The 20,574-nt window shown below is 44.1% G+C and overlaps 2 protein-coding genes across 5 annotated transcripts in view; one reads left to right on the top strand and one right to left on the bottom strand.

Moving 5' to 3' along the window:
• The window catches only part of GPSM2 (G protein signaling modulator 2), a 32,856-nt gene extending 29,298 nt beyond the window's left edge, over positions 1-3,558 (top strand). The window contains 4 exon segments of the mRNA XM_009470674.2: positions 750-912; positions 1,049-1,266; positions 2,924-3,061; positions 3,063-3,558. Coding sequence (XP_009468949.2) covers positions 750-912; positions 1,049-1,266; positions 2,924-3,061; positions 3,063-3,092 — 549 coding nt within the window. The 3' untranslated portion in view covers positions 3,093-3,558.
• CLCC1 (chloride channel CLIC like 1) lies at positions 613-19,981 on the bottom strand. Of its 4 annotated transcripts, none has more exons than XM_087733234.1 (12): positions 19,729-19,977; positions 18,691-18,782; positions 16,806-16,901; positions 15,794-15,901; positions 14,618-14,839; positions 10,593-10,733; positions 9,365-9,458; positions 7,034-7,131; positions 6,807-6,953; positions 5,901-6,200; positions 5,104-5,350; positions 613-894 (listed from the first exon to the last, which is right to left on the bottom strand). In XM_087733234.1, the coding sequence occupies exons 1-11, from the start codon at positions 19,781-19,783 to the stop codon at positions 5,123-5,125; spliced, it is 1,581 nt and encodes a 526-aa protein (XP_087589360.1). In that variant the 5' UTR covers positions 19,784-19,977; the 3' UTR covers positions 613-894; positions 5,104-5,122. The 4 variants fall into 4 exon arrangements, with proteins under 4 accessions (XP_087589360.1, XP_087589356.1, XP_087589357.1 ...); XM_087733230.1 differs by having other exon boundaries at positions 18,691-18,831; positions 19,729-19,974; XM_087733231.1 differs by lacking the exon at positions 613-894 and having other exon boundaries at positions 5,165-5,350; positions 5,908-6,200; positions 18,691-18,831; positions 19,729-19,981.
• Positions 19,982-20,574: the final 593 nt, after the last annotated feature.

Genomic DNA, 20,574 nt, shown 5'->3' on the forward strand with positions numbered 1-20,574 from the left:
AAAGCATGGAAGACACGTTCCTGCAGCTGTCCCTTTCAGTTTTACTTGATTTAAAGCCTGTGGCTCTGTAAAACAATGCAGAATCTGCCATTCTGCAGCTGTCTCATGGGTGGTGCCAGCTTTAAGCTTTTCCTGCTACTGGAACATCTTTCTCCTGGTGGATTTTCTAAAGTTACAACTTTGCACGTATATTTTATTTCTAGTCTATTCTAGACCCTGCTTCTCCAAACTTAAAAAAAATCTAGTTTTTCTAATTCAGACAGTGGGAGATATTTTTGACATATTTTTTAGGCTGTTGCACTCTTGACAGAAGTCAGGTAAAAATGAAAGAACGGAGTCATTTGATCTAGATGAGAGATGAGTGCGTTTGACCATAGACCTGAAGAAACAATGGAAACTGCTCATTGCTGCTCTTGTTTTTTTTTTTCTTTCATGGGCATCTGGGGTTTGGGTGGATTCACGGCTGCGGAGGAGTAACTCCAGTTGTACTGGTCAGAATACTGTTTCTTTCTGTTTCAGAGAAGGAAATGTTTCTAATATGTTTTACCTTCCAAAAACGCTTGCCATATTCTTAGCATTTCCTCTTGCGATAGATCTCTGTCTATAGAAATGGATGACTAAAAAAATTCATTTAATGCATTTCAGATACGCAAATATCAAACATTTTACTGGACTGAAACTGTGATGCAGTTGTCTAGTTTTAGGCACTCTTCAGTTCAAAATACCCCTAACTCTTCTCTCCTCTTCAGAAAAACAGTCGAGAGACAATGGCAGATGAAGGGTTCTTTGATCTGCTGAGCCGATTCCAGAGTAACAGGATGGATGATCAGAGGTGCTACTTCCAGGAGAAGAACAGATTCTCAGCTGCTTCAGTGGCAACATCCTCTACTCCACCTAAAACAATGAGAAAATGTAATTGTTGAAAAGTAAAATCCATATCTGACTTTAGTTCCTGTCAAATACTACTTTAAAAATGTATTTGCATGCGAGACTCACTATGGAAAGGAACTTACTTCTAGGCTAACTTTTTTTTTTTCCTCCTCCCCAGCCTTTTCTACTTCTTTAGTCTCACCCCACACAGATGAATTTCTAGACCTACTCGCTAGCTCCCAGAGCCGCCGGCTAGATGACCAACGTGCTAGCTTTAGTAATCTACCTGGACTTCGTCTTAATCAACACAACAGTCAGTCCGTCCTGGGTCACCTCATGGCAAGTAACAACAGAGAACTGGATGACGACTTCTTTGATATATTGATAAAATGTCAGGTACGTTTTTGACAGAAATTCTTCAGATTCTGAGGCTTCGATTTGTGCATCCTCCTTCTACCATGTTTATAATGTGTTTTAAGATACAGATTGATTGGCAGATAAGGAAGAACAGAGAACAAAAAAATCAGGATTTTTTTTTTTTTCCCAAGGTTTGGGATTTTCTTTACAACTTTTTAAATTTTTTTTTTCCAAATTATCCAGTGTCTAGTAAGTGCAATTTTGGTATTTGTACCATGTTAACCATTTAAAGTAACCAATGCTGAAATGGTGAAGGAAAACAAGTGAGGAGTATTAAAAGGAGTATGTAAAATGATTTTAAGAAAATGTATTTAGATCTGGCTTGTTAGGAGGGCACCTGATATACCAGGAATCCTAACTTATCAAGTGAAAGAATTCAGTATCAAAGTTTTGGTGGTGATAGTGACCATCATTCTGATTCTGTTAAGTTTAAATAGTAGTTCACGGCAATACACAAGTGAGGTGTCTGATTGTCAGTTAGAGCACGGTACATATACCAATTGGAGGAAAGAGAATTTAATTAAAAAGGCTTGGTGTTTTACCTGATGGGTTGATAAGGATCTCAAAACACAAAATTCAGATACCGAGTTCTCCAAAGGTAAGTAAGCTTGGGTGGGAAGCGGCACCTGGAATTGAGCCTACAATGACCGTGTTCATCAACCTGATGAAAGGCCATGTTCTGTTTTAGCAGCTTTGTCTGCTTACTTCTTTGAGTCAAGCAAAGAAGCTAGAGATTTTTGTCTCTTCCCGTGCACTACGTGTAGCAAACGTAACACGATGGCTGACTGTGCTTATTGAGAACGGAATGGGAAAATTTCATCCCCTCAGTCATTACAGATGCTGCTGCTTTAAACAGAAGCACAAAAGGGTAGCTGATTCTTGAGACTTTTTCTCTCAAAAATGCCTGTCCAAGGTCCATCCTCTCTTCATAGTGAACACCGAAAGCCAGGCCTTTCTGAAGCGACCCTCTGGTTCGCTCGGCAGCAGCCTGTTGCTGCTGAGAAATGCTCATTCCCAGCTAAGGCAAAGGCGCTACTGGAGATGGCTGCAGCCCACGGCCAGACCGAGGGTGGTGACAGGCCCGTACTTGTAAAATCTGACCAGGAGCAGGTGGCTGTGCGGAAGGAGCACAGAAACCATCTCAGAGGTCTTAAGGGAACTGCTCCTTAACGTTGTAATCAAAATGTACCAGAGCCTTGTCAGTTTGGAGAAAAACTTTCTCTCAATACTGCCTTTCCAAATCTGACAACAGTGTGCCTGTTTTTTACTCCCTGTAAAAGGAAAGGAAGACAAACATATTTTCTGTTGTATGAGACTAGAAATACCAGGTACTAATGCTAAAATTCTTCTTCTGGACAAAGGGCACTTAAATTTCATTCTGCGATATGAACAAGAACTGAATCGGGGGCTTTATTTTCGGATACATGTGGACAGGTGCTTTGGAGGGAACCATTTTAGCTCCACTTGCACTCTTAACTTACTAATTTCATTTGAGAAGTTTAACTTGAAACAAAACTTAAATCCTTGTAATAGCTTTAAATCTGAAAACAGAAGCTTTTAGTAATTTTTCACTTCTATTGTTCACTTATTTCATTCCATATATTCCTGTAAATATTATCGCTTGGTTTGTCTGTAGGGTTCCAGACTGGATGATCAACGATGTGCTCCTCCATCATCTGCAAAAGGCCCAACTGTGCCAGATGAGGATTTCTTCAGCCTGATTTTACGATCACAAGCTAAAAGAATGGATGAACAAAGAGTCCATCTACCCTCAACTAACTATAAAGGGACCAAATTCTAGCTGAAGAAAGAAACAGGCACGTACTGTACAGTAGCATCTTAGGTGTCATTTTTGTTTGCTGGAAAAACATACATGCCTTTGTACAGAAGACTGCAATTAGTAGCTTTGTCCCCTTTCTAATCATTTTTTGTATAAATGGCAGCAGCATCACGCTCATGACCCGTAGTTAGAGTTGCCACTGCTCCTTGCAGTTGGCAGCTGCTTTTAGCAGCCCCTGAGATACTGATTACTGTATCTCCCTCTTAACTGCCTCTAGTCTATGAACATTAATATGAATTTTTTTTCCCTGTCAAGGTATTCTCATTGCTGATGTGTGGATTCTACCACTGTCTCCGTCTAGCGTAAGACCTAAATTTGTATGTTCTTTTTAAAGAAAACTTGATCGTTTTTTTCCTGATTCGGACCTCCCTGGAAAAAGGTCCTGTTTTCTTTTATACTTTTTGTAAAAATAAAAAAAAATTGAGAAATCGCTTCAGTACTCAGACTGTCTTTGTGTTTTCCAACCTGTGTTTCTGTAATCGTTCTTATTACAAAAAGAAAAAATGAAAAAAATCAAACCCTAGTTTTAATTCTGTTTAATACAAAAATAGTCTTTTCAAAACACGCTGGGGTTTTTTGGTAATACTTAGTTAACTGTTTCCTGTACTACTCAGCACAGTTTTACAATCAGAAGAATTTTTTAGGAAGATATCCTCCTTTTTAAGTAACGCTGCCAGTGCTGTTCTATAGGTTGTGTGGTCCCTGTCCACCACCAGGAGTGTCCACGCAGCAGGGAATCCCAGGGGTGGTAGGTGCCTGGCAGGAACTACCGCGGCCCTCAGGCAATTCCTGCAGTAACTGAATTTAAAATGTTACAAACAGTAAACTTATGTATGCTGCTTACTACTTGACCTCAACTACTTCTCCTTCTCTTGGTAAGGATGTGCTAGGGAACAACAGTTGTACCTTAGTCTTCCCCTCGGTAGAACGCCTGTACTGAGGTAATGCCTGGGAAGCCTGAGGGCTGTATGGTGTTTTAAGCGTAGGTATCCTGAGTTAGAAGCCGCTGACTTTAACACCAAAGGTGGCAAACTGTTCACCCTTCAGGTACTTATAAATGAAGTGATGTAAACTTTTAATTGAAGCATTATACCCCTAGAGAAGAATCTAGGGTTAATTTTAGCTTCAGAGTAAAATGGCGCTGTAAGAATAATGAAATAGACACAGGGCCCACGTAATTCAAGAACTATTTTACAGTTACTGAAAGTTTTACCAACATTCTCTTGCAGCTTTTCTGGCACTCAACATTGATTTCTACTGAAACTCTCCTCCTTCTGCTTTTAAGGAAAAACGACACAATATTCTTCCAACACCATGCGTTACCATCAGTTTATCCTGCTGATCTTCAGTACTTTTATTCAGTGCTTCCTATTCCCTGGTCAGCTTTGGATTGCCCTAAAAACCAATCTGACACAACATCAGCTTCTCGCTCCTCTGCAAATTACTGAACTAGAAGAAAATCATCAAGCCGTCCTACGACTGAGCTGACAAGCAGCAATTCTACGTACTTCAGAGTGATTTTAAAGAACACAAACCAAAGATAGTCCTGAGACTTCCAGTTGAGCTGCAGTTAGTCTTTTGTGAATTACATGAATATCAGCAACTTTTGACAGTTAGCTGGTTAGGCTTATGTTTGCTAGATCGGAGCGTATCAGTGCTTTCCCACCACAGAATAGCTAGTTTTACTCAAAACTTATGAGACAAACTTGATTTCAAACCAGCAGCAGCACCCACAAGCCTGTCTTCTTGGCCAATTAAAGTTGCATTATCTTACTTCACACATTTATTTCAAAGTCCAGCAGCAGCAGTACATATACTCAGTCTCTCCATTTTTAAACCCCCTCCTTACAGCTATGCTTACTAATGCTCTGACCAAAGGCAAGCTCCCAGCAGCTTACCGATGGTCTCTTTTCTACATCTGAGAACTAGAGCAGAAATAGGGAGTATGTGACAACTAAAGACGAGACAAAACTTACAGCCGAGCCTGGGGCTTCCTTAGTCTCCTTCCTGCGAGTCCCGCGAGCTGCTCTTTTCCTTCTCTTCACATGGTTCCACTGCAGAGCTTTTCCCTTCTAGGATTTTATTAGGATCACAGTTTTGTCCAGTCTCTCGCTCTGCTTTGCCTGTCTCCTGCTTCTGCTGCTCAAGTGCGTGTTCTTCAGTACGGTTTTCAGCTGTGATAGTTTCTAGTCTACAAACTTCAGACTCGGTGCGCCATCTATTCTGTAAAAATCAATAATAAGCTATTAAGCAAGCAATCCAAAGTGATGGCATCTCTTGCTTCAGGTGCGTCTCACTCAGCTCAAGGGGCACCCCAAAGCGTGACTGTTCGTTTGGTTTTTCCCTGGGGAAGCAGTACATGTAAATAAGCACCACCTGGAGTCTAAGGCTGTTTTTTCATTTTCTATAGTTTACAGAAAAGTCAGCACTGCTTTTTTTCCCCGCCTTTCCTCTATGGGTAATGATTATTGCCCAGGCTGACAGAAGTACTGATCTCTCAAAACAGAAGTGATTTAAGTCTTTATAGTAAAGAGTTTTAATTAATTCAGTAGTTTCCTGCCACAGTTAGTTAGCCATTGCACAGTATTTTTCCAGAACAAAACACGCCCAAGATACCAATACCAAATCGTTCTATAGGGGACCAGGTACTTCCTTAACTAACTCCTCTCTCCCCAAGATTTGGGTTAAGCTTGTTGTTTAAACGTGTTCTAGCAGATGACACTGAAATCTATGAAATTGAATCCCAGCTCAAAGAGCACCAGGACTAACATACACCGTACACAGGCTCTGGTTTGCGAGGCTCTTCTACTTGCGTATCTGGTTCATTGCTCGTGTGCCCGATGTCAGGCCGCCTGCTGCCATTCCCTGGTCTCACAGGAGCGTCTCCTCTGTCGTGAGGTCCTCTACAAATATAAGGAAGCTTCTGCGAATAATAGCCATCTGATTTACTCCCGTCATACTGCCCAAAGTCTATTCTCTCCTGGTGGCTGTCAGGTGGAGGAAGACTTTTCTTCTGAAAAGATGTTAAGTATCTTAACATCGACACTGATGATCCTGCACCATAGCAGAAAGCCTGGGGGAGGGGAGGGGGGAAAGAACAGAACACCAAATATTTGCAGCCTGTAGTTTTCACACAGAATTCAAAGCCACATATCTGAAAAACACTGAAAGAAAAGCTCAGGCGATCAGAACGGCTACAATAACATCCAAGCTTTCTGCAGCCGGACCGCGCTGCAGGAACTGCCAGACTGGATGTAGTTCTTTGGTGCTCCAGTAACGCTGCTGAAGACTCTAACACAATGCTTTCATGTACAAAAATGCCAATTACATGCATCATTGTGTTATGACACAAAGAAGAAACGGGAATTGAGCTGCAATAAACTGTCATAGAGTCTAAGATTTTAAGCAGTTTAATGCTGTTTTATCCCACCTGGGGAGGGGGGGAGAGATGCAGTTTAAATACAAACTTACCTATTTTAATTGCTAAACCAACTGTACTAGAAAGATTTTGTCAAGAAAAAATTCCCTTATAGAAATAATTCCATCTGTGCTAAGAAATCTGTTCAGTAGTATAAATTAGAAAGAAAGAATATAATAGATAATAATACCTAAGTATAAATAAGTTTAATATATAAAAAATAAAACTGAGCTTTTAAATAGAATATAAATCTATACAAACCAGGACAGCCAGAGCCATCATAATTAGCACTGGAACCTGCAGAATAAATGGTATCTCCTTCATAAGCGCTTTGATGAATTCACCAATACCTTGTCCTACGTGCTTCAAAGGCTCAGTTACAAAATTGGTGAAAGTAATTGCCAATGCCTAAAAAAATACAAATAGAAAAGCAGTGTTGTCACTGATTGCAGACATCAACATGAAGTCTCTTTAGGCTGGGTGTATACCTTTGTGGGTGGAACCAGCAAAACAGGATTTACTAGCAGAGTTTCATAGTACTTCTGACAGGGATCATCCTGGAACGTCCATTTACTTCTGAGCCATTCTGTAGCCAAAGCAGAGACACATTTTTACTACCATTAAAAAATATATTTTATGACACAGTTGTAAAAGAAAGTAGCATTTCAATCATAGATGGAAGAGAACTCTTCTAGACATGGTTCAAAGCTCAGATTTATTTTTAAAAATCTGAGATGAGCTTGGCAGTGTAGTTTGTCCAGTCACGGGGATGCGGAAGGAGAGGGGAGGCTGGAATGAAAGAGAAGAAACTGAGGTTTTCCCACATTCAGTCAAGAAAGTTCTCTTTATTAGATGAACCTAGTCCCTAGAAGCCTCAGAAGAAAAATAAGTCTCACCTGTGGGAACTATTATCTAGCACGTTTTGTCCACCGCTACTGAGACAGTAGTAATTCTGAGTGTTATTACTCATCTGCCAGGCTGCAAGTAAAATGTCTATTTCGCTTGCTAGATTTCAAGAGACTATTTTAGTTATAAGCAGTTATAAGCAGAAAATCTTACTCCTTAAGGGAACTTTGAAGTTATTGTGGTGGGTTGACCCTGGCTGGATGCCAGGTGCCCACCAAAGCTGCTCTATCACTCCCCTCCTCAGCTGGACAGGGGAGAGAGAATGCAAGGAAAGGCTCGTGGGTCGAGATAAGGGCAGAGAGAGATCACCCACCAATTACCCTCATGGGCAAAACAGACTCAGCTTGGGGAAATTAGCTTACTTTATTACCAACCCAAGCAGAGTAAGGTAATGAGAAATAAAACCAAATCTTAAAAACGCCTTTCCCCCACCCCTCCCTTCTTCCTGGGCTCAACTTCACTCCTGAATTCTCTACCTCCTCCCCCCAGCGGTGCAGGGGGACAGCGAATGGGGGCTGGGGTCAGTTCATCACACGTTGTCTCTGCTGCTCCTTCCTCCTCAGGGGGAGGGCTCCTCACACTCTTCCCCTGCTTCAGTGTGAGGTCCCTCCCACGGGAGACAGTCCTCCACGAACTGCTCCATCATGAGTCCTTCCCATGGGCTGCAGTTCTCCATGAACTGCTCCAACGTGGGTCCCTCCCACGGGGTGCAGTCCTTCAGGAACAGACTGCTCCAGCGTGGGTCCCCCATGGGGTCACAGGTCCTGCCAGCAAACCTGCTCCTGTGTGGGCTTCCCACAGGGTCACAGCCTCCTTCGGGCATCCACCTGCTCTGGTGTGGGGTCCTCCACAGGCTGCAGGTGGGTATCTGCTCCACCATGGACCTCCATGGGCTGCAGGGGGACAGCGTCAAGCAGGGGAATCTCTGCTCCGGCGCCTGGAGCACCTCCTCCCCCTCCTTCTTCACTGACCTTGGTGTCGGCAGGGCTGTTCCTCTCTCATATTCTCACTCCTCTCTTCTGACTGCTGTTGCCACCATGCAGAAACTTTTTTTCCCTTTCTTAAATACATTATCCCAGAGGTGATACCACCGTCCCTGATGGGCTCGGCCTTTGCCAGCAGCGGGTTCATCTTGGAGCCGGCTGGCGTTGGCTCTATCGGACATGGGGGAAGCTTCTAGCAGCTTCTCACAGAAGCCACCCCTGTAGCCCCCTCGCTACCAAAACCCTGCCACACAAACCCAATACAGTTATAAACAAGTAATTTATGACATCGGTGTTTCCATAGTTTGTTTTTAGCACAGTCAGAACATAAACCATTGAAATTTGATGTAAACAGAGCAATCACAGCCAATAAATTCTAAAGGGAAGACCATAACAAGCACTCATTAAGAGCTGCTGTCTTTAATCTACCTGGTATAGCACTGGATAACAAATAGCGGCTAATACAAAAAAAAAAAAAAAAAAAAATCAGCTTTCTCTGTAAAACAGAGTAACACTAGAGTTAAGTAGCTACAGATCTAATTTCTGAAGTCCATTGTACTTGCAGGCCTGGAAGATGGAGGGGAAAAAAAAATAATCTTTTTCTTGAATTCTGCCCTCCTATCTTCAATAAACACCACTGAATGGTACTGGGGGAGGGGAGCTGGGGAAACACTCACAGGGTAAGTTATAAGGAAAACCACTGCCTAGAAATAACACTATGACATGCTCTAAGCACAGATTTGTGATCAGCTCTCCTTCAAAGGCCTAGAAAAGAAAGTCTTGTGGAGTGGAAAAATGGTAAAAACCACATGATTTGCTGAGGCAGATTCAATGTACTACTCATGACTAAATTAAGAGTATTCTTGGATACTATTACTGAATATTTTGTGATCTTAAATACTATTACAAAATAATGAAACAAATATTTACCAATAAGACTTTCCCCCCAGTCCAACTTCTCAGCACAGACGTTATCAAACTGCCCCATTTTCGCAATTTCTGCTTGATGCTGCGCGAAGGCCAGCTGCAGGAGAAGAAGAAACACTTATAAAACATAAACCAAGGTGGTGCTGGGCACAGAACCCCTGCGTCCACGCAGCACTGCACCTGAGCTAACGATGTTTGCTCTTAGCAGGTTTGGGATAACTACCCAGGTAAATCTGTATGAAGAAAAGTTTGCTACCTGAACAATTTAACAGAGTTAAATTCTAAGTACTTCCTGGGAATGGATAAAAGCTACCAAGATGGCTACCTCAGAGTTATTCTCCAAATGGAGTCTGAATTACTAAAAGAGCAAACTTCAATATTCAAAGACACAAGTTCAGGGCAAAAGTAATCTGACACCTTGTTTCCTTAAAGTGTTTCTGGATTAAAAATAGACAGCTGCCATGCAATTACTAATTAAAACATCAGGACACTCTCTTTTATTTTTTAAATAATTCCCATTACCAAATACCTGTATTCATTATAATTTTGCCTTACAGTTTGCAACAGATAATAAAATAGAAAAAATTAAGTCAAATCACCTGTTGAAAAACGGACATTCTTCATGGACTCGGACTGAGTCCTCCGCACGGCAGTCCACTCATGTTCAAGAGCAATCCTACTCTCTGGCACTCCACTATTCCTGGGTCTGACAAGCTACACTTAAATTCTGATGACAAGATGCGAGGACTGAAACTTTGTTGGTTGGGCTATGACCTAGCAGCATAAATTCCCCCTCATTAAAACCATTATCATGCAGTCAGCTACTCTGTCACCATTAATGAAGCATTTATCTCTGGTCTATCACACGTTAAATACAGTTTCAGCCAGGGAATTCTTAGAAAGAAAAAAAAAAATATTTTCCTAAGACTTTTCTACCAAGCTGCTTTAGACAGAGTTCACGTCTCCCTTGCCCATGCAGTGAAATCACAGTTCTACTGCTTTATGAATTTTGTGCACCTTTGCGGCAGGATAAAAGCTGACAGGGTTTTTTTTTGTTGTTCTTTAAGCCTAATACACCCGTCAATAAGCAAAATAAAACGTTCATCCCTTTATTTATTTTGCAGTCAATTATTGCTTTATATAAACTAACTAAAGGAACTAAAAAATGTTAACTCCCTCATAAACGTAAAATATGAAGCCTAAAAGCCATTAGGATTTCAGAACAACTTACCTTATACAAGTAAAGCCAATTCCATGCAAAACTGATGAGAAAACTTATTAATAAAACACGTTTTAGCTGAACAAACCAATGAATACGTGTCCAGAGCTCTGTAGCTATTAAAATTACAATGCACACTAAGCACAAGAGTATCTGAAAAAGAAAACAGGAAAAAATTATGATCCAGATTTGGAATTCTCCAAGCTTACTGCCAGTACACATGAAGGAACTTCCAACTTTTGTTTTTACTAGTGTCATTTACACAGAACAGTTGAGAGAATCTTTCCTTGCTTTCACAGCGTATCTGCAGCAGTACAAGGCAGAAGTTTCATGGCATTACTAGTAGTCATTCCTATCACAGCCTTACATTGCAGTTGCTCATTTCTCTCTTGTGATATTTAGTTATTTCTTCCTTATCATATTTATCACATTACCTACCATACTTTAAAATTACAGAATTGACGTAATTCAGTGCTTGAGTAGTATGTGCCTGGTATGAACCACAGAACCGCTGCTGCCCACTCCTGCAGTTTGGTTACAGTCTGGCTAACAGCAGCAAGACTTCAGAGAAGCACTTTACAATCTCTTTCCATCCGAGGACCCCTAGCGCGAGGTTACACGACTGACAGCTTGCTTTTTTCATCTGGCTTCCACGGACCCCCTCAAAACTAGACAGGCTACTTTCAAGATCATGTTAGCATAAAATGTTAGCATATTCTGAATTGTAAAGATTTATTCAGAGAGCTTCAGCTTATCTGACTCGATAAGCTTCAGCCGACTGGAACGTGGCTATCGATGGCTACAGGTTGTTCAGAATGGACAGGCCAGGAAGGAGGGGTGGAGGGGTTGCCCTCTACATCAAGAAATGGATCGAGTGTGAAGAGCTGTCTCTGAAGAACAGCCACAAGCAGGTTGAAAGCTTATGCGTAAGAATCCGAGACTGAGGCAACAGAGGGAACCTTGTGGCTGATGGCTACTACGGGCCACCTGATCAAGGGGAGCCTATTGATGAAGCCTTCTTACTCCAGTGACAGGAGGCATCACGCTCACAGGCTCTTGTCCTGCTGGGGGACTTCAACCACCCCAACATCTGCTGGAAAAATAGCATGGCAAGCTGTGGGCAATCCAGGAGACTCCTGGAATGCACCGAGGGTAACTTCTTAAGCCAGGTAATAGACAGCCCTACCAGAGGGGATGCAATACTGTACCTGTTGGTCACCAACACAAGTGAGCTAATTGGTGATGCCAAGACTGGGGGCAGCCTGGGCTGCAGTCATCATGCATTGGTAGAGTTCACAGTCCTGAAGGATACAGGTCAGGCAAAGAGTAAAGTCAGGACCCTGAATTTTAGGAAAGAAAACTTGCAGCTCTTCAAGGACTTAGTCAATAGGGCCCCCTGGGAAATCACCCTCAGGGATAAGGGAGCGGAACAGAGCTGGCAGATCTTTAAGGATGCTTTCCACAGAGCGCAAGAGCTCTCAATCCCTAGGGGTAAGAAATCAGGAAAGGAAGGCAAGAAATCAGCATGGATGAGTCGAGACCTGCTGGTCAAACTAAAGGGCAAGAAGAAAATGCACAGGCAGTGGAAGCAGGGACAGGAATCCTGGGAAGACTATAGGGACACTGCCTGCTTGTGTAGGGATGGGATCAGGAAGGCCAAGGCACAGCGGGAGCTGAACTTGGAAAGGGATGCAAAGAATAATAACAAGGGCTTCTACAGGTATGTCAGCCAGAAAAGGAAGGTCAAAGAAAGCGTGCTCCCCGCAACGAGCAAGACTGGAAAACAACAGACGAGGAGAAGGCTGAGGTGCTCAACAACTTTTTTGCCTCAGTCTTCACTGGCAACCTCTCTCCCCACACCTCTCGAGTGGATGGACAAGATGGGGACTGGGGGAGCAAAGTCCCTCCCACTGTGAGAGAAGATCAGGTTCGAGACCACCTGAGGAACCTGAACATACATAAGTCTATGGGACCTGACGAGATGCATCCCAGAGTCCTGAGGGAACTGGCTGATGTAGTTGCCGAGCCACTCTCCATGATATTTGAAAAGTCATGGCAGTCCGGTGAAGGCCCTGGTGCCTGGAAAAAGGGAAACATTGCACCCAGGGAACTACTGACCTGTCAGTCTCACCTCTGTGCTTGGGAAGATCATGGAACAGATCCTCCTAGAAGCTATGATAAGGCACATGGAGGACAGGGAGGGGATTCGAGACAGCCAGCATAGCTTCACCAAAGGCAAGCCCTGCCTGATCAACCTAGTGGCCTTCTGTGATGGAGTGACTACATCAGTGGACAAGGGAAGAGCTACAGATGTTGTCTAACTGGACTTTGACATGGTCCCCCACAACATCGTTCTCTCTAAATTGGTGAGATATGGATGGGTGGGCTGTTTGGTGGATGAGGAATTGGTTGAATGGTTGCATCCAGAGGGTAGTGGTCAACGGCTCAATGTCCAGATGGAGATCAGTGACAAGTGGTGTCCCTCAGGCGTCCATATTCGGACAAGTACTGTTTAATATCTTCATCAGCGACATAGATAGTGGGATCGAGTGCACCCTCAGCAAGTTTGCAGATGACCCCAAGCTGAGCAGTGCAGTTGACACGCCTGACGGACACGATGCCATCCAGAGGGCCCTGAACAAGCTCAAGAAGTGGGCCCATGTGAACCTCATGAGATTCAACAAGGTCGAGTACAAGGTCCTGCACCCAGGTCGGGGCAACCCCAAGTATTAATACAGGCTGCGGGACAAAGGGATTGAGAGCAGCCACGCAGAGAAGGACTCAGGGGTACTGGTGGATGAAAAGCTGGACATGAGCCGACAACGTGCGCTCGCAGCCCAGGCGGCCAACCGTATCCTGGGCTGCATCAAAAGCAGCGTAGCCAGCAGGTCGAGGGCGGTGCTTCTGCCCCTCTACTCCACTCTGGTGAGACCCCACTTGGAGTGCTGCGTCCAGCTCTGGCGCCCTCAGCACAGGAAAGACGTGGACCTGCTGGAGCAGGTCCAGAGGAGGGCCACAAAAATGATCACAGGGCTGCAACACCTCTGCTATGAGGAAAGGCTGAAAGAGCTGGGGTTATTGAGCCTGGAGAAGAGAAGGCTCCAGGGAGACCTTATTGCAGCCTTTCAGTACTTAAAGGGGGCTTATAAGAAAGATGGGGACAAACGTTTTAGCAGGGCCTGTTGCCATGGGACAAGGGGTAATTGTTTTAAACAAAACGAGGGTAGATTTAGACTAGATATAAGGAAGAAATTTTTTACAATGAGGGTGCTGAAACACTGGCACAGGTTGCCCAGAGAGGTGGTAGGTACCCCATCCCCAGAAACATTCAAGGTAAGGTTGGACAGGGCTCTGAGCAGCCTGATCTTGTTGAAGACGTCCCTGCTCATTGCAGGGGGGTTGGACTAGATGACCTTTAAAGGTCCCTCCCAACCCAAACCATTCTATGATTATAGATCCTCAGCTTAGCACTTTGTAATTCCACTTTAGAGAATACGACATTTTCACAGTCATGCTCTTCTCTCCAACACTATACAATTTTTTTCCACAAAATTCACAAAACCCTCTAACCTATAAAATCTAAGACCTCAAATATATACTTGTCTCAATAAAAATATATTCCAGCTCCTGCAGAAGCCAACAGCTTCAGCATCTATTTGAACAAGAGACAAATCTGGAAAATTTATAATGCACAAGTTGTCAGTTTAAGTGACAAGAAAGTACTACAGTCTAATGAGTCACACAACACAGATAGAAAAGACAGGAAGAGAAAAAAGACAGCATACCAGAAAAAAACACAAAGCTACAATAAGAAAAGATGACCACAGCAACAAAAAACTTGAATTCTTACTTCAAGTGAATACAACGCCTCTACCTTCAGGAACCGTGAAACAAAGACTGACTCTCTAAGTACAAAGGAAATAACTGCTTTACATGTGGAGTTAAGATGGTAATATTCATTGGCTACACTCGTACAAAGAAACTGGAGAAAACAGCAATTAAAAACAACAACAACAACAACTTTCTTCTTCTCTTACCAGAAACATATTATATAGATCGATTCCAAAAGTGTCTTCAAATCTCCAGTGCCAAGCTTTGTAATCATGGTGCTTAAAATTGATCAAAATATCACTAAGTGCATCATCCACAGCACCTGACTGCCAGGTTTCCTCATTGAGAAACCTGAGGATCTCCAAATATGTTATTTTTGTAAGGATGATCTCAGCATCGTAATGGACGTGGCCCACATCTTCCTCAGGCTGAATTAAAAGCAAAGCAAAACAATGTATAAAAGCTGCTTATTTGGAATTAGAAGTACCTATGAAAAACCATATCCCCATGCAAAAACTTCATTATATACCCTCATTATGTACTAACACCTTTTTGAAGCTGACTGCAGGATGAAGACATGGGACAGGGAGCACACTATGATTCTGTAATATTTTTGTTCATTCTTCTAAGCTATACAAAACACGAATTCAACTGATTTGTACTCTTTCAATTCTACAGCAAAAACCTAAAAAATGAAGTGAGTTATCTCACCTGTTATTAAAATTTTAGAACTAGTTCTCATTAACAAGTAATAATTACTGATGTGCTATGTGTGTCCTGATCACAGCTGGGTAATACAGATAGAAGTTATTAAATACTGAAGTAAGAAATTTTACACCGCTAAGTATAATGTTCTTTGTTAAATGTTAATTTTGTTTATTGTTAAAAATTTATTCCTCTACCTCTGAATAGAAAAAAAAATCTCCAAAGAGAATATAATAAAGAAAGTAATAAGGTGATTCTTATATACAAACTCTAATAAGCTACTATTCCTAGACAGTTAATGTGGTAGAGTCTAAAACAAAGGCCTAAAAGGTCTACAACATACAAACAAATGCTGGCTCTTTCAAGTTGAACAGCCATTACCATGAACTGATCAGGTATTACTACAGCTGCATCCCAGCAATAGGTATTTAGATACATACTCTGAATTCATGTAGTCTTCCTTTGGATGCTTTACAGATCCAATGTCAACCGTCTCTCCTGAGCAAACACTGCTAACTAACAGCGACACTTCTATCATTTTTTCCTTTGCAATTCAGTTCCCTTCATTTTAATTTAAAGTATGCCAGAATAATTAATCAATACTTGATAACTGTGAAAAACACATAAAGTAGTAATATGAATTCTCATTAGTTTTTAATGACCGTTCAAATACTTACAAGGCCAAGTTTTCCAGCTTCATTTAAAATCTTATTCAAGTATCGCTTCAAAATATAAAAGCTACGGCTTTCATGTGATTTGGCATTCCTCTTCTCACATTCTGCAATCTGCAACGTAAAGACATTTTATTCACTACTTGCTCAAACCAGCTTGTTTATAGGAGAAAAAAAAACCCTACCAACACATTAAACTCAGGATTAACAGAGGCACATTTCTTTAGTTTAGCAATAATCCCACCATTAGTAACACCAGCTAAAAAGCATATGCCGTTGCTAAAGATACTGCTTTCCATGGGACTGGCCAGTACTGGAGATTTCAGATCTGTTAATATACGGTTTGAATACTAACTTCAGTAAGACTAGAGATAACCAAAGATCTGGATCTCCTTAAATTCTAAGACTACATCAGGAAAAAAAGAACTGTAAAAAATACCAAGTAACTAAAACAACATCAAAATGACATATCCCGTTGGGTCTCCAAATGGCTGAGGGAAGCGAGAGCCCTGGTAGCTACACAAGCATCACCGCATCCCCCTGATCTCAGAGGAAGAAGCAGCGTGGGGGGTTCACAGCGGCTTCTGAGAGCTGCAGCGTTGCACATTACAGTCAGCCACAAACAAGTTCTCTATGCCCACAACCCAACCCTTAAAATCCAACGGAACTGAACAACTTGAAAATGAAAGGTCAGGTTTCTTAGCTTTTGGCAGCATGGTGTAACATCAACACCGCATGTTTAAACTGTTGACACTGGACAGAAGCACATAGCTCCTATCAGCTTCTGTTACACTATAAAACATTTTTGGAAACAGACCTTGGTAGGCAGAGCAGCAATTTGGAATGGAGCTCAAACCACTTCCAGCCTCTTCTCTGAATAAAGAGGTTCCCCCTACATAACGCATGGTCTGCCACAAATTATGCCAGCAATTCGCCTGTTCTATACTATCCAGAAAAGCAGCATCAGAAAGCACAAGCTATAAAAGGCTGGAAAATATTCTGAAGTTCCATAACAAACCTTCTGTTGCAAGGAATCTACTTCCCTGGAACAACTCGATAAGATTTCGGTACTGACTGTATCCACAGCCTTATCCTCAGAGTCATGATAGTTTGCCTAAAATTACATCAGAAAAACATATTTTTAGAATCAAAGAAATTGGTCAATACGCCATGTTACATTTCTATAGCCAGATCACTTTAAAAGGCGCAAAGGAACTAAAAACTGAGCGTTGGTCTTCGCTGCTAGTACTCTTCCAACGATACTCCAGTTGCCTCTCTGCTGTTATTTTAGGCTGCAAACAGACAATTGCTTTAAGTTTATCTAAATGCATGCTACCTTCAGAAGGTGAGGTCTTGCCCTTTCCTCCCCCACCTGCTCTTTCGCCTCCTCTGAGTGCGGGCGAGCCACGCAGTGCACCAGATTAGATAATCGGACTGGCTAAAACCGACTCAGCAGGCAAGGGGGCAGTTTCCAGCCAGACAAATTCCAAGTCCAGCTGGCCATGCAGCCAGCCAGACTGAAAGTAAACACACAAAGCCCCATTCTTGGTTGCATGGCTTTCCTTTCATGTTCCCTCTTTGCTCTGGAACAATATCCCATTTTTTCTGCTAATTGCTCAGACTTAAGTTTTAGTAGTGCTTTTTCCACAGAACCAGGCATGCACATTGAGGGAAGTCTCCAACATCATACAGATCCACGAATTCATGCTGATACGAAGCTTGGTTTTGAGGACTCAGGTAGCCCACACAGCCTGCCTACCTAAAATCTCTCACTGCAGAGCAGAAAATAAATCCTGAAAAGATGGATCAACCCAAAGTAGTGATTTTTCTCCTTTAAGACGCAGTTCTATTTTCATGGGAGACAACAGTAAAACTCCTAATATTTTTTCATAAAAGCTGAAGCAGTTGGGCACCAAGTTTAAAGACTCCAAAGCTTGCTGCTGAATTTTAGGGATGCTAATGACTACCAGGTGGACTTAGGGCAGGTGGAGGCTGAGGAGGAACTCTGTGGAGAGAAATAATGCAGTTTGCATTTTTTAAGCTTCAGAAAATTATGTTCTGAAGCGTTAAAATGGTGTTATTCAAGACTGCAAAACCAAGCTGAAGAATGAGAAAAATCAAGGGTGCCCGCACAACCAAGAACAGTTTACAGGGCTGTGTGTGCACGTACATACTGGATAAACAATACGCATCTCATGATATATGTAGAGTCCACTCATACAAGACAACCGAGATGATTCACCTTGTTAAAACCAGCTTTTCATATTTCATCTTCTCCTCAATGTTAATGAATTATTAACAGTACAGCACTCAGTCCCTGTTCTGATCTTCCTTCTGAAAACTCTGATGCCCAGCCTTACAAAACACCATTGACTTTCATAACACTCTCACACAATAAATGGGGTTTATTCCCATATTACTGGGGAACTGGATAATCCAAGTAAAATATAATCATTAACCTTAACTCCCCCAACTTTTATCAGCTAGGAACTTAATTTCAAGATATTCAATGCTAGACTTGAGAAACCAGCAAGAGCTGCTTAACACAGTACTTCTCAGAGAAATAACTTCTGGAGCCTCAACCTGCATAAATCAACCACCACCTGTGAAAAGACAAAAAGCACTGTTCCTGTGACTTGATCAATGTGCAACAGACACTCATCAGTAAAAGGCCCTGAGCTAATTATCTATAATAATATAGATCGCTATTTTCTTCTTGCAATTTTAACAACGGACACACAACACTTTTCTGCGCGTAGATTCAGATGTAACCTTGTAAGACCTTAAAAAGAGCATAGTTCTATCATTTTCTAATGTCATGACTTAAGGGCAATCTTTCAACAGCACGTGGCCGAAGGACTGTTTAGGAGAGACACGTATTCATGCACCCTTTCTTTTTCTACCTTGTAAGGTCTCCGCATCGTTCCTGATGCCGCATCATAATTGAGCATATCCGTGGGGTCAATCCATTCATCATCTTGAACTTTACTACTCCCTGTTAGCAGCACTGCACACAATACCAAAGGAAACAGCATCCCGTATCACTAAATGTAACAAGAAATTGAGATATTTAGTTCAGGATGGAACATGCTACATGAAAAAAAAATGAAACAATCTTACAACATGAAAAAAACTATTCTCCGGTGGTGTTGAAAAGCTCAGTTCTCCATGAGGCACGGTAAACTTCACTTATGTAGTTTTTTTCCCAAAGAAAACACTGGCAAGAACATGCAACAATTACACTGCGTTATATGACTGGAACAACCTAAGTAGCTGTACTTATCAGCAGGCGTAGGGCAGGGTTCAGCATTGCTAACAGCGATAAAACAGCGCAGAACTCCTCCAGGCTTCGAGACAAGGGTCCAGCACCATTATCCCTACAGAAATTCCCACGGCAAGGCTGGCAAGGGCCACGAGGATATTCCTGCCCGGCCCGGGCGGGAGCCACGGCGCTGCCCCCTCGGCGCCGCCCGGCCCGGCCCCAGGCCGCCCGCCCCGCTTCCCCCCGACCCCAGGCCGCCCGCCCCGAGCCGCAGCCCCGCAGAGGCCGACGCCGGGGCACGGCTGTTTCTCCCCGGCCAGCGACGCCAGAGGCCGTGCGCTGCAAGCGCTGAGAACAACCGCAAACCAGAAAACCCCGTGTGCTTCTCCCCCTCCTTCGCCTTCACCCCGCTCGTCTCGGACACCGACGCCACGGCGTGCCAAGAGGCGCAGCCTTCCAGCCCCTCCCTCGCTGCCGCCGCTCCCCCTCGCCAGTTCACCGCGACGAGCGCGCCAGGCCCCGGAGAAGGCGCAGGCCGGGCCCGGCGGCACCCCCCGGACCGCGGCAGGGCTCCAGTCAGCGGCACCACGCACCAGCGGCGGGCCCCGCCACCCCCAGCGAAGCCCCGCAGCCCAGGGCCCGCCCGCAGCCCAGCCCCCAGCCCGCGGCCCCCTGGTACCTGACGGGCCGCGGACGGTCTCGGCCTGTTTACCCGGCCCGCAGCCGCCCCGCATCGCCAGGCCCCCAGCAGCCGGGGAGGCGTTCCGCTCTGCTCCCTGCCCCTTTCGCCCGCGTTCCCGCCGCCGCCGCCGGCGCTCGCTCCCCAGGCCCGGCACCGCCCCGAGGCCCGGGGGCCGCCGCTCTCGGGGCCGCGGAGAAGCGGCGGCTGAGGCTCCGCTCCGCCCCTCAGGCGCCGGCGGGCTCGGCGCCGCCTGGCGCTGCCCGGAGGGCTCGGCGCCGCCTGGCGCTGCCCGGAGGGCCCGGCCTGTGGCCGCCTCAGCCCCGCCGTTCCTCGGCCGGGCGGGCCCAGGAGGCAGCGCTCCACAGCTGCAGAACAACGCGGCCGGGAGAAGCGGCGAGCGCAGGAGGCGGCCATCGAGTGATTAACGCCTGACCGGGCAGCGGGCTGCAGGACGCAGCCGCTGGGAGCGGGGAGAGCGCAGCCGCGGCGCGGATGCAGCCAGACGCTTAACACCCCCCGCGGGGGCGAAGCAGCACCGATTCCCACCAGCTCCATCCCCTCCCCTTTCCCGTCCTGTAGATGGATTTCTTTTTTTATTTTTAGTTGCCTATAGCAACATATAGGAAAAAGACTTGCCTTTAGTGAATGCAAGCGAGGTTTGGGAGCTCCCCTATAAGAACAGCTCAGAATCACAAGAGGCTAGGACATAAAATGACAGATCTAAAACTAGATCCTCTCTGTAAAGACGCAAGTTGTACCAAAATTCATTTAAGGAAATTAGTGCTTAAATATTTGTAGTGCTAATTACAAATAGTCTGCCAGCTTTGCCCACAGACAGGCACC

Source organism: Nipponia nippon, unplaced genomic scaffold (assembly GCF_047370975.1).
Source record: "Nipponia nippon isolate SJK-2023a ecotype South Korea unplaced genomic scaffold, ASM4737097v1 scaffold_5, whole genome shotgun sequence".
NCBI lineage: Eukaryota > Metazoa > Chordata > Aves > Pelecaniformes > Threskiornithidae > Nipponia > Nipponia nippon.